The sequence below is a fragment of the Plasmodium vinckei genome (genome assembly GCF_900681995.1).
Source record: "Plasmodium vinckei vinckei genome assembly, chromosome: PVVCY_01".
In the NCBI taxonomy this organism is placed as follows: Eukaryota; Apicomplexa; class Aconoidasida; order Haemosporida; family Plasmodiidae; genus Plasmodium; species Plasmodium vinckei.
The window spans coordinates 345,793-359,831 of record NC_051293.1 but is presented as its reverse complement, the minus strand read 5'-3'; the positions used below and the strand labels follow the sequence as shown (position 1 = coordinate 359,831).

Genomic DNA, 14,039 nt, shown 5'->3' with positions numbered 1-14,039 from the left:
GCTAAAATACGTTTTTTTTTTTTTTTTTTTTTAAATGGTTATATTGGTCATGTAGAATGGAAGCAAATAAATAACAAAGGAAAAAAGAAAAATACAAAAGAGAGAATAAAAAAGGAATATATGTATCACTGTTTTAAGGTTTAACTGTATTTTTATAATATTTTATTATATTCTGATCTATTGATTAACATTCTTTTATGATAAATTTGTTAATTATATCCCAATAGTTTTAGCTGTGTAAAAATGTTACACATGTCTTGATATGAAGAAATAGAAGAATTGTCAAAAACATTTTTTGTTTCATCTTCTGATATTGTGTAATGAATAGTTTTTACTTTCTTATCAACATAATATATATGTAATGTTCTTTTTGGTAAACTATTTTTTATAATATTGTATCTGCATACCCCTATTAAATACCAGGATGCTTTATAAATTTGTGTGTGCAAAAAAATATAATCTTGTATTACTGATTTAAAATAATGTGATATTAATTGTTCATCAATAATATATTTATGAAATGAAATAAAATGAATGCTATCTTTTTGATCATCATTGTATGTATATATATTGTCTATATTTTTAATAGATTTATGAAAACCATTTTCATTAAAATAATTCCCATTTTCAAATGCTACACAGTATATCCTTGAAATTGTTTTATTTAGAATATCGTCATTTTCGTAGCTTGTGTCAAAGGTACCTATTTCATCAGTCTTATTTTTATGTACATATTCCTGTGAATTTTGTCTTACCATATCCATTCCGGTTATATCAGTTAGCAACATTATGCTATATTCATTGTTCATGTAATTTTTCTCTTTCTCCTTTACATCCTGGGCAAAAGAAATTGTTTTTTTTAAGGCATCCAAAATATTTAAAATGTTTGATGTTTTTTGTTCTATAGTAATTTTTACATTTCCATCATTCATATGCTCATAAAATTTTATAAGAAGATTTTGATTAAAATAATTAACTACATAATATTTATTATATGAGAAAAAGGAGTTATATTCTATAAAATTGAGAATATTTAATTTTTCTTTAAGTAAGTATGGATTTGTAAAAACAATATCATCAATAAGAATAATAGTAATAATGCTAATTATATTTTTATCAAAAACTTTTTGAGATATTGAATTATCATTTACTGGATAAACATTTTTATATGTTTTTTGAAAAGTTATTTGCTCATAATTGTCTAATATATCAGTTTTTATAAAAAAATTTTCATTATTCTTGTGATTTATTAAAAAGGGTTCATATATTTTATAACAATTTACAGCTTTAAATAAAATGAATAAATGAGAATCATATTTTTTATAATTTTTTAAAACAGAAATTAAATTATTTATACATGGTTTTTTTGCACCCATATCTAAAATGGTGTTCATATTTATTGGAAATATTTTTTTAATATTTTTAGAAACATTTTTAGGTTCTATTTCTACATGCATGTTGAATTTTGTTATATTTCCATCGATACCCTTTGTCTCATTTTTTTTTATTATTAATGGATATAAAATAGTAAAATGCTTATCAGATATTTTGTGTGAATTTATTTTATATATTATTTTTTTATTTACCTTATTACATTTATGATAAACTAAATTATAACATGAAGTATGCACTAATGCACCACAAGTCTCAGCTAATTCTACACCCTTTGTTTGATCAGGGTTTATATCTATTTCTTTTATAATATTTGGATCGTATGGTTCCGGAAGGATGGACACACTTATATCCATCTCTTTCTCACCATAAGAAAACAAATTTAAATAAAACACATGCTTACTACTGTCAACATTATCAATTATGGCTTCCCTATAATATATATCACTCATATATATTTTATTATTTTCAATCGGGTAGATAAATGTTGTTTGAGCTTCTATCACATATTCATTTTCATAATTTAAACAATTTAATGTAAGATACCAATATTCTTTATTTTTATATTTATTTATATTTATCTGAAATTTTATGATATCTTCATTTTTAATCGAATCTGTTTCGATCTTTATACTATGCTGATCATTTCCCACTGGTTTATAAATCGAAGATGGAATTGTTAATTCATGAGTATATGGATTAAATCTCTTTTCACTTTTTGTTATAGCGGATATAAGATATTGAGGGGATTTAATTTCAACCAGACATTTGTTGAAAACATGGTTATCCAAAAAATAAAGTCGCAAATAAATTATACTCGGATTTTCTATCAATTCATTTTCATTAATTGGCTAAAAAATAATCAAATATAAAATGGTATTCCATATAAAAGAAAAAATATTTAATTAGACTTCTCACAGTTGGCACTCGTTTTGAACAGTTACACCATATACATATATTTTTTTTTCTTTTTTTACCTGAACGCGAACTAAATGCAATTCTGGTGTTAAGGCAAGTCCAATATGGGACTTTACCCACTTTATATTTTCTGAATATTTGTCTACAAGTTTTAGTATAAATTTTTTTGAGCATATATCATGAGATACTTTTTCTAATAATTCTATATGATTTTTTTTTATTACAAAATTATTATTATCAACATTTAAAATGTTAATTATCCAATTTTTATTTTTTTCTAAAGAAGAACGAGGATTATTTATGTTCTTTATTTTTATTGTCATATTTTTATCTACAACCTGTTTTATTGAAATGAAGAAAAAAAAGAAAAACATATTTTTATTTCTACCCATTTTTATTTCTACGCATTTTTACTTTTATACATTTTGAGAAAGTATTACTTCATTTTTTGATGACTTGAGAATAAATTCATGACTTTGAAAAATATATATGCACTCATCAAAGGGAGTATTATTAATATTCAAGTTCAGACAAGGGTTTTCGGAATTTTTATGAAAACAATAATTGGAGTAACACAAGTATGGAGGCATTTTTATGCTAATTCTTATTTTGTCTGAAAATAAAGAATGAAAATGGTGCATACTAATATATTTTTTTCTTCATTTTACTTATGCATATTTATTTCATTCTCATTGACTAGCCATTTTTTTACATTCTATATTTATATATAACCAGATTTAGCATCCATAAGTATTGTGGTAAAATCCATTTCGAGCGAATAAATCGAAGCATGGGCTCCTAAAAAATATTTGCTACTCGACACATTAATATTAAAACTTTTTCTCATATCAGGTGTTAAATTTAAAATCTGTGAAAATAAAATAAAAAATACTATTTTTTTTAGTCTTAATTGAGAATGTAAAATCTTTGAATAATTATGCACATAGCTCGAATGTTCATAATTTTTTTTATATTTTATTTTCATACCTCAGAGCTAGCTATACTATTGCAATACAGCAAAAAAATATTGTTTGATGTTGTTTTTTGAAAAAAGAGTTGACTCAAAAAGCTGGACGGAATTGTACACTCTTGGGTTTTTTCTATGGAATAGTTTTTCTCTCCAATAGCGAATATCCTAAACTCGTCAAATAAGTCGAGAAAAAATATAAGTAAATAAATAAAGGTGGATAAAAAAGTAATGGTCCAATGTAAACCCCTTTTCGATCATCCTTACCATATCCCATCAGTGTCTAAACCCTCTTTTGAAACTTCGACAGAAATTTTTAGAGAATAATCTGATGGATATATTGTTCCATGACTAGGAAAAAAACTTTCTTTAAAAGTTTAAAAAAAAATAAAAAATGTGTCAAAATAAATGAAATTATATTTTTTTTTTATTTTTAAAATGTGTGTACATATAAAAAATAAATTTTATTAACTTAGTGATTTTTCTGAATATTCATATTTTTCTGGCATAATCATATTATTATCTTTATTCGAAAAGTTGTAAGTATATATATTAAACATTTCCAGTTCCTTTTTAGACAATTTTAATAAATACATCTTTGATGTTATAAGGTAGTCACAGCTATCTACAAATTTGGTATACAAGCAAAGTACGTATTAGTAGTGGCTTTTACATATTTATGTACAAATGGCTAGCTACTAGCTATTTACTGACTATTTACTGGATTTCTCCTTTTTTACCATTTTCATTTATCGTGGAGCTGTCGTGATGAATTTCGACATTCGGTATTGTCTCTTGCTTATCATTTTTTTTAAATGACAGAATTTGTAGATTTTCTTATAAATAAGTAAAGGGAAAGAGACATATAAAAATTATATAAATACATACGTACATATTTATATTCACATTAAACATGTGTGTAGTTGGGGAATAGATATTTTCATAGACATGATGGATATGAAAAAAATGTTACTAGCAGGTATTAATGAAGCTAAAACAAATTCCTTTGAATCTTTCGGTGTATTAAATTTAAAAATAATTTCAATTTCAAATTTATTGACATTTTTTTTGTTTGTATGCACCTTTGAAATAATATTAAGGAATATATGATAATTAATTTTATTGTCTTTCACCACTATTTAACACATTTAATTATAAAATGGTTTTCAAATTGTCTGGAGAAAAATAGGATACCATAATTTATTTTATTTTTTCGATAGCCTTTTACCTTTTTGACATCCTTAAAGGTGAACAGAAAGTTATCTTGATATATACAAGCTGAATGGTTAATACAGTATAAACATACAATAAATAAAAAATATAATAAATTCATTTTAAAAAAAAAAAACAGACAGACAAAATGGAGAGTAAAGTATATATACATATATTATTTGTCTGCTTCTCGCTTTTTTAAAGTCTATTTTTAATTAAATTGTGACAAAATAAAATCATAACATTTTTATCATAATTCATTTTTTCTTTTTTTAAATTATATTCATTTTTTATTTGCTAGTTGAATGCTTTTTTCACTATAAAATGGAGGAACATTCACAATGTTAGAAATTTTATTATTAGAAATTTAAAATGAAAATTTGTAAATAAAATAATTTATACCATGTACCTATGCTTATATTTGTAGGTAGGTGTGGACACGCATAATCATGCATATATATATATATATACGCGTCTGTTTTTTTTTACTATTTATAATATTTAGCAAACATTATTAATGAGAAAAAATATATATGCTATATAAACATTTTCAAAAATTATGCTTAAAATGAAAAAACAAAAAATATATAATTTTATTTTTCTTAACCATTTAAATAAGTATGTAATGTGGTAACGTGTTTGACTCTCCATTCGAAAAATATTTTATAGTCCCATTCATCCTATGCCGTGCTTTTACATATCGTATTATTTGTTCCCCGCTTTTCAACTCATAATGGGATATTATATATATTTTTATTATTTTTTTAAATATTTTTTTTAATATATTTTTTATATTTTTCTTTTTTTTATACTTTCTTTTTTTTTTTAAATTTTATGGGCCGTATTTATATTAACAATTTTGTAATTTTTTTTATAAAATCATGTCGTTTTTTTGGTATGATCAAGCAATATTATAAGCTTACCTTTTCATAATTTTTTTTCGTTTTCCTTCATTTTTTCTTCCATTTTTTCACTTTAATATTAGCCTGTTTGAATAATTTTTCAAATGATATAGAAAAAAAGTTCAGAAAAAATTTGAAAAATAAAAAAAACTACATACGGCTCTTTCCCGCATCGCTATGAAATACACAAGCAACGAGGAATTGACTTCCTAACAACGACGAGGCTAAAGAGGAAGGAAGTACAAATCATATGGATATAGATAGGGACTAAACATACGTGAACATGCTCGAGTTTTTGATATTTTTGTAGTAGGCATATATGAAAGTTGAAAACAAATTACGAGACAAAATATATAAACGGATTTTAAATAAAAAAGGAGAAGAAGATGGAGAAGGAGGAATAGATTTCAATAAATTAGTTGAGTCCAATGTTGAAAAGTTAGATATAAATGAAAATGATAAAAATTTGATAAAAACAAAATGGGTTAATATATTAAAAAGGAATGCTGAAAAATATGGGAAAGTATCAGATGGTAATAAGATCAAAATATATAATACAGGATATTCATGTTTTAAAAATATATTAAAATCTATAGATAAATGTAAAAAAAGAGTTTGGTTTGAATCTTATATATTTGATGATTCCGATTTTGCTGAACAAGTAGTAAATAGTTTATGTAATGCATCGAAAAGAGGATGTGATGTTATTTTATTAGTCGACTATATTGGAAGTTTAAAATTGAAAACTAAATGGGTTAATGAACTTAAAGAAAATAATGTTAATGTTATATTTTTTAATACATTCTTAAATTCATTCTTAAATATATTACCTATATTTTTTCGAGATCATAGAAAAATTATTATTCTTGACGACTCAGCATATTGTGGGTCTATGAATGTTTCAGAAAATGTCATACCAAACATTTCAAATATTATTAAAACTGATAAAAATGAAAAAGTACTTGATATTGAAAAGGGGTATCAACATGATGATGCATTAACTGATAACGAGCAAGAAACATTTACAAATGGTGTATTGGGAAAACAAAATAAATGTTTAGAATATTATGATCTTCATATTAAATTAAAAGGACCAGCAGTAAAAGATTTAGCAGATGTATTTATAGATTCTCTAAAAATGGCAAATACAGATATTATACGTGAACCTATAGAAAACCAAAAAAAATATGACGATGATGATTCTTCATGCTATGTACAAGTACTAGAATCAAATGTGTTAAGAAAAGTTAAATCAATTCAATCTTCCTTTGAATATATTATAAAAAATGGAGCTACTAATAATATATATATTACAACTAGCTATTTTTTACCTCCAGGATTTTTAAGACGAGCTTTATTTTATGCTTTATCAAATGGCGTAAATATTTCTTTTCTATTCTCTGGAAATTCAGATATTTTTGGTGATGTACCAGCCACATATTATATCATTAAAAAATTTTTGAAAAAATTTAGCAAAGAAAAAGAAAAACCACTACATTACGACTCACCAAGTGATCCTGAAAAAGTGTACGATATCGAGAACAGACTTATAAATAAATATCATAGTGATATACATTCAAAAAAAGATAAACTATTAAAATGGAAAAAAATTAATTTTAATGATTTTAAAAAACATGTAGAACATAAATTTGGAGATAATTTATTACTAAGAAATAAAAATAAAGGAACTAGCGAATTTTATTTTTTTGAAAATAAACATTGTCATGCAAAAAATATTGTTGTTGATAATTTGTGGTGTTCTATTGGTTCATTTAATTGGGATCGATTTTCATCAAGACGGAATTTAGAAGTTATGGTATCTATTTTTGACAAAAATATATCTGATAAATTTATTAAAGAACATGAAGAAAAAAAATTATATAATTCAAAACAAATAACATTATCAAATATAAATAATAGAAACGTCTTTCAAATTTTATTTAGCTATTGTGCATATCATATTGGAAAACTTACTGGAAAAAATATACTCGATGGTCTATCTAATAATAATAAAAAAACAATTCTTCGAAAAGCCATCGTAAATAAATATCTTTCAGACAACTGTATCGAACACATCTCTTTAAACATGATGTGGGGGACGTAACATCATCTCACATTCTAATTTGCCAGTTTAACTTTTACAATATGATTACAATATTATCATAAGATCCTTTTCCCATGTTTAACACTTAAGGGTGATGACACACTTGTGCACTTTCTTATATGTGAATCTTATAAAGTTTTATGGATTTATAAAAATTGAAAATTTAAAGAACAAACAACAGATTACTATTGGCTAGAAACAAAAACAAGAAGGAAAGAAAAAGCAGCAAAAAAGGAAAAGGATGGCATAAACTAGCCAAAACGAAAATTATATACGCCAAAAAATGTACATATACAGAAGAAAAACAAATATAGATATAAAATAAAGTGCATATGTACACAAATCAAAAAATGCATATCATTTACGGACATGTTAGAAAGGGAAATGCAAAAATGGTTAGCAATTATTGCATAATAATTTTAGATATAAATTTAAGCAGATATAAATTTAAGCAGATATAAATTTAAACAAATTCAAATTAAAAAATCTTTATCGCTATATATATTCCCTAGGGTTATCAAATCAATTCGTAACCGAATGTTGTCAATTAGGGTCTCCTCCATAACTTTTTTCATATCATCATAGGTAAGTTTGTTTTTAAATAAGTTGAAATTTCCATCAATTCTGCAAAGGTGAACAAAACAATGAAGAATCAGTTACCGAATTAGTATACAAACCCTTTGGTTAATTCGAGAGCCCAATAGGGACCTCGATGTGTTTTCACTTTTTTCAACCTACCTAAAGTGCCTTTGGTCGTCCAAGGCATTCCTTTTCATCAGGCTGGAAATTATTTCACTTTTTGTATTTATCTCTTGTTTTAATACTGTTTGATCATCTTTAAGTTTTTCAATTTCTTTTGTAAGAAATATAATTTCATTTAAAAGTTCCTGTATTTTTATTGATGTTTTATATTCAAATGTTTTGGATTCAGGAGTTTTTTTATCATCAGGTATTAACATACCATCTTCATTTATATTTTGTATTTTTTTTAAAACATTTTGATATTTTGTTTGAATTATTTTATTTTTTTCCATCTCATCTAATAATAGTTTTTTTACTTCTTTTAATTTTTCATTTGTATCTAAATTTTTTTTTTTTTTTTTATCGGCTAACTGATATTCATTTAAAATAAGTTTGTAATCGTTTACAATTTCTACTAACTTTTCTTTACTAATTTGACTATAATCAAAATTATTTTTTTTATCTACTTTTGTTGGGTCACGATATTTTATCACTGCCACTTTTTTATAGTTTTTTTTGTAATTTTTGTCACTACGTCTGGCACAATCAAAATCGCTTTGACATTTTCTCTCACCCACCAATGTCTTTATTTTTGCCACTTTAGTAGTACTACAGTTTGTATCACTTATATTTTTATTTGTATCACTGTGCTTAATACTACCATTCCAATTGCAATGCAATGGGCACTGCTTATATAAAATTTTAATTTTTTTTTTTTTCATTTTGATGTGTGTACCTTCATTATTAATCCATAATGAACGTATTCTATGCTTATTTTCATTAATAAATTTTATAACTTTTTTTTTTTCATTTTTTTCATTTTGCTTAATATTATATAAAACATTTTTATACATACATAAATCTGAATTTATTAGTTGTATATGCTCATAATATTTATTTACTTTTTCATCTAGAGATATTTTTTCTATTTTTAATTTTTTATACATCTCTGATTTAGTATTTATTATATCCTCTAATTGTTTAATATAACATTTTAATTCAAAATTAGTTTTTATATGTAATAATTTATCATGAAGAGAATGTTGTAATTTTTGTTTTTCATCCTTTAGAATCTTATTTTCTATTTCCATATTTTTTAAATTATTTTTTAAATATGTTAGATCCGATTCTTTTTTAAACTCTTTATTATTATATTCATCACAAGCTTCATCATAATTTTTTATATTACTTATCTGTCCTGAAAGTTGAATTAATTGTTTTGTTTGTCTTTCATTTATATCTGTTAATATTTTTTCATTTTTTTTTAATTCATTTATTTTGGAAAGATATTTTTTATTTATATCATTTAAATAGTTAATATCAGTTATATATTCTTTATAATGTACTAGTCTATCTATTGTCACATGTACACATGTTGTAACAATATCTCGTATTTCTTCGTTACTCTGTTTAATTAGTTTAAACTTATTTGTATCATTGTCATCGTTGAAAATGTTCTTATTTATATTATCTAAAACATCCTCTGTTAAATCTGCTAACTTTGATATATCAATAAAAATCCCATTTTCTATTTTATTATTATTATCCCTCGTTTTCATAACACTACTATTTATATGAATGTTTACACTATTTTTATTGTTTATATTTTGTTCTTTATTTTTTACAATTTCATTTTCCCGATTTTTAATCCCTTCCTTTTCGTTTCCAACTAGGTATGCCCCATCTTTTGTTTGACTTCCCTCGTTATTGTCATCACTACTTCTCTCTGTTTGTTTTTCTGATATTCCATCTACGCAACTCAATTCAGTACCCTTAATATTGTTGGTAGTCATTTCCATACAATTTAATTCGTTTTGGCTAGTTACATTTTTAATTATATTTCTATCCAATAAGATATTATTGTTTGAGTCTGTGTTGGAATCGATGCGCTTATTTTTCTCAACAAATGTCAAATCATTTTTATCATTATTAATTATTAATTTATTATTTAATTGGTTAAGTATTTTTTTCTTTGTTATGTCTATATCATGTATAAATTTAAACATGCTTATCGATATTTTTTTACAAAAAAAAAAAAATATATACTAACTTAACTTACATTCTAATATATATACCTACTCAATATAATCACATCACTATATTGCCATTTTAAAAGTATGGGTATATAATATCTGTATATAAATATTTATACTTATATACGCTGTTGTGAAATATGTCTGTGTTTAGTATCCACAGACAAACTTAATAATAATTAATTGATCATACATAACATATGTGTATAATATTATTTTATATAGTTTTACAACTACATGAAAATATTAATCACTTCAAAATAAAAAAAGTTTTATTATTAATACTTTTGTGGATCACTAAATTAACGTATTTTTATTTTTCAGCAAAATTAAAAAACAAAAAAAAATCCAAATTCCTTTATAAAAAATAGAAAAAAAAAAAAATATAATATAATGAATATGTGACGAAATAAATATAAATTTATTTATCAATGGAAAATAAAACGCGCATTCAGGAAAAAAAAAAATAATATATAAACGCTCACATTCATATATATACGTAATTTTTCAAGTTTTATTAATACTAAAATGAAAAGATAAAAAAAGTTTATATGCTAAGTAGGGAATAAAAAATTATTTATATTATTTTATAAAAATAAATAAGCATAATAATAAAAAAAAATTTATATTATCAACTTTGATAAGGTAGTGATATTATGGTAGGCCTAAGTTATTTTTCTTAAAAGTTTGAAGGTGAAAAACAAAACAAAATGACATAAACAAAAAAAAGTGAAAAAACGTGATAATAAAAACGTGATAAAAAATGAAAACACTATACAATGACTGTTTTTTTCAAAAAATATGGAATATAAAATTTGTTACAAACAAAACAAACTAAACTTCGCATGATGAAGGTACCCCATATTTTTGTCTTCCAAGTATGATATAGCAAAAATACAAATTAACATTTTATATGGTTACAAAATATGTATGCTTAAAATCGAAATACACATTTTGATAAATTTTACGGAAAATATTTTCATTAAAAAAAACATCAAAGATATACCAAATAAGAACATAAGCAACTGCTTAATTGCTCATACGGTTTTTACAGTACAATTTTATTTTTTTTTAATTTTATATCATGGCTGATAAATATCAGTAGGGACATTACCAACATAGACCGATGAATATTTTACAATTTTCTTATTTTCTTTTTGCTCATTTATGTGTGTAATAATACTAGGTAACCTTGATAAAAAATATATAGTTGGTAATAAATCTACTGGAATATTTAATAAATAAAATATTAACATGGAATAATAATAAGGTGATGGATATTTATTTTTATATTTAAAAAACATGTCTTCAATTTGAATGAAATGATTTAATATATCTATACTTTGTTGTGATTGACTGTTGCAATAATCTGTTAAATATTTTTTTAAAATATTTTTTTTTTTTAAAAAGAAATTATTTTTATAAAAAAATAAATCAACATTTGGTATGTTCGTAATGACCTCATTTATTTCATCGTCTGTTTGTTTTTTTGAATAAATATCTAAATTTAAAAATGATTTAAATGTTAAATCAAAATTAATATTTTTAAATATGTCTATATAAAAACTAATAGCACATAAGTATATATTAAAATAATTATTTTTTTCATTCATATTTGATATTAATCTTAATAAAAATATGTTTTCATTTATGTTACTTTCACATATTACTGTTAATAAAACATTTAGCAATTTTTCTTTATCTTTTTTATCCACAATATCATCGGTTTTGTCTACACACGTACTTTTATTACATTCTACCTTTGGCATATTATTTGCTAACATATTATTGTTTGAAATTATTCGAAGAATGAATAAGCATACATTATCTGTAAACATACTTTCACATAAATTATTTTTTGAATAAAAAATGGATAATAACCTTAATGAGATAGCTAAAATTTTGTAATAATTTAAATTTATGTCTTTATTATTTTTTTCAACTAGCGATAAATTTAATATACACATTCTTATTAATTCTAATAAATTATTACTTTTTAATATTTCCATTATTTTTATAATATTTTTCTCATTTTCTACAAAACGGATATATTCATTTTTTAAATAATTTCTCTTTTCATCAAGTTCTTTACTGTTTGGCAATTTTTTGTATAACAATAAAAAAACTGTTTCATCAAATGTTGTCATTTCACACAAGCTCTTTAAGTTATGTCCCCGATAAAATACATTGCCTGTTCATGTAAAAATAATAAAAAATGGATAAAAAAAAAAATATGTTCATAAATAATCAGATTTTTATGACTTTGTCATAAATATAGAGAAACACCTTAACAAAGGATGGGGATAATATACATATGCAATTATAAATCATGAGGTTATTATATTTTTCTTTTTTTTTTCCTATTATAAATTACCTTTAAATTCAAAATATATTTCTGTTTCCAAAAAAAGGTGAGAAAATGTGTGACCACTCTCTTTTTTGTATTTTACGAATTTTACCTTATCAACATCATTCTTTTCATACTTACAAAAATATTTTTTTTTGAAATTAATATTTTCTTTTTTTAAATATAGGAACATATTTTCATAAACCCTACATATATTTTTTTTAAACATATTCATAGTAAAAAAAATATATAATTTTATGTAAACCTTTAAATAGTATCATAAAAAAAGTAAAAAAATTTTTATTTCATCGTTGTTTATTTTTGTGTGTGTAGTAAATATGTAATAGTGCACACAAAATATCGTTCTTATTAAAATTGTAAGCATATAAATATGCGCATATCATATATTTAAAATTACAATAGTTCTTATTGTTGTAAATATATATTCTTTTTTGGTGTAGCTTTAAATTAAAAAAAATAATATAACTACAGATGGATCGCTAAATGTATATAATAACCACAACCTTTTTTTTTAAATTAATATTTGTGATATTTATTGAGGTTCTCAACCAATGCTTTCTATCGGCATCATGCCACTAATAATGAATAATGGAAACATACCTTTATTTTAGCTAAAATATGCTCTCTTTCTCTCTATCTATATATATCCAATTATCTTTATTTCGTGGATGGATATATTGCATGTATATAATAATATGAATATTCGTTTTCATTAATATTTACTATATATTTAAAATATTGTTTTTGGGGTTTTGTTTAGAAATGAATAATATCGATGAAAAATATCTACTTCGAAATATATATGGAAAAAAAAAAAAAAAATAAGCACATATTATTCGCTATCCTAAATATTATAGAGAAAAAAATAAATAAACAAATCTGCATATATTTTTAGTTGATGTCGTTCTATATTTATTTTATTTATATATTTTTTTATTTACAATGTTTTACGAAAAATTAAAATATGAAAACGTGTTAATATTTTAAAAGTAATACCAAAAATAGAAGGCTATGGTTTTTCGATATATTAATTTACCCAATTTATTTAAGTTGATATACATATATTATATGATAAATTTAAATCTGTATATGCATATATTATATATATATAGATTTATGAAAGGGGAACTGTATTAGCCCTATATGGATTAATTAATATTCAGATCATTTTTTTTTTCATTTTTTTTTAATTTAAGTGTGATTTGTTTCGATATTATATATAATATATTTTAATTCATATTTTTTTAGTTTTCAAATTCATATTTTTTCCTTAAAAAATGTAAAAAAAAACGAATATATACGCGATTTATATAATCACGATATATCATCGTTTTTTTTTTATTTTGTAATGTTTAATAGCTACTTTTTTTTTTAAAATATTATGACTTGTTCATATTTTTTG

The 14,039-nt window shown here is 22.8% G+C and overlaps 4 protein-coding genes across 4 annotated transcripts; 1 reads left to right on the top strand and 3 right to left on the bottom strand.

The window, feature by feature from the left end:
* Positions 1–209: 209 nt before the first annotated feature.
* Positions 210–4,661, bottom strand: PVVCY_0100950 (conserved Plasmodium protein, unknown function; the record flags this gene model as incomplete). The annotated part of the gene is made up of 10 exons (XM_008628480.2): positions 210–2,243; positions 2,370–2,648; positions 2,751–2,923; positions 3,043–3,178; positions 3,298–3,445; positions 3,545–3,644; positions 3,750–3,902; positions 4,018–4,113; positions 4,251–4,359; positions 4,506–4,661. 10 exons carry the CDS (start codon positions 4,659–4,661, stop codon positions 210–212), a joined length of 3,384 nt encoding a protein of 1,127 aa, XP_008626702.2.
* Positions 4,662–5,710: 1,049 nt separating this feature from the next.
* On the top strand, positions 5,711–7,495 carry PVVCY_0100940 (mitochondrial cardiolipin synthase, putative; the record flags this gene model as incomplete). The annotated part of the gene is made up of 1 exon (XM_008628479.1): positions 5,711–7,495. One exon carries the CDS (start codon positions 5,711–5,713, stop codon positions 7,493–7,495), a length of 1,785 nt encoding a protein of 594 aa, XP_008626701.1.
* Positions 7,496–7,968: 473 nt separating this feature from the next.
* On the bottom strand, positions 7,969–10,242 carry PVVCY_0100930 (conserved Plasmodium protein, unknown function; the record flags this gene model as incomplete). The annotated part of the gene is made up of 2 exons (XM_008628478.1): positions 7,969–8,119; positions 8,234–10,242. The coding sequence occupies 2 exons, from the start codon at positions 10,240–10,242 to the stop codon at positions 7,969–7,971; spliced, it is 2,160 nt and encodes a 719-aa protein (XP_008626700.1).
* Positions 10,243–11,351: 1,109 nt separating this feature from the next.
* PVVCY_0100920 (citrate synthase-like protein, putative) lies at positions 11,352–12,851 on the bottom strand (the record flags this gene model as incomplete). Its single annotated transcript, XM_008628477.1, has 2 exons — positions 11,352–12,460; positions 12,644–12,851. The coding sequence occupies 2 exons, from the start codon at positions 12,849–12,851 to the stop codon at positions 11,352–11,354; spliced, it is 1,317 nt and encodes a 438-aa protein (XP_008626699.1).
* Positions 12,852–14,039: the final 1,188 nt, after the last annotated feature.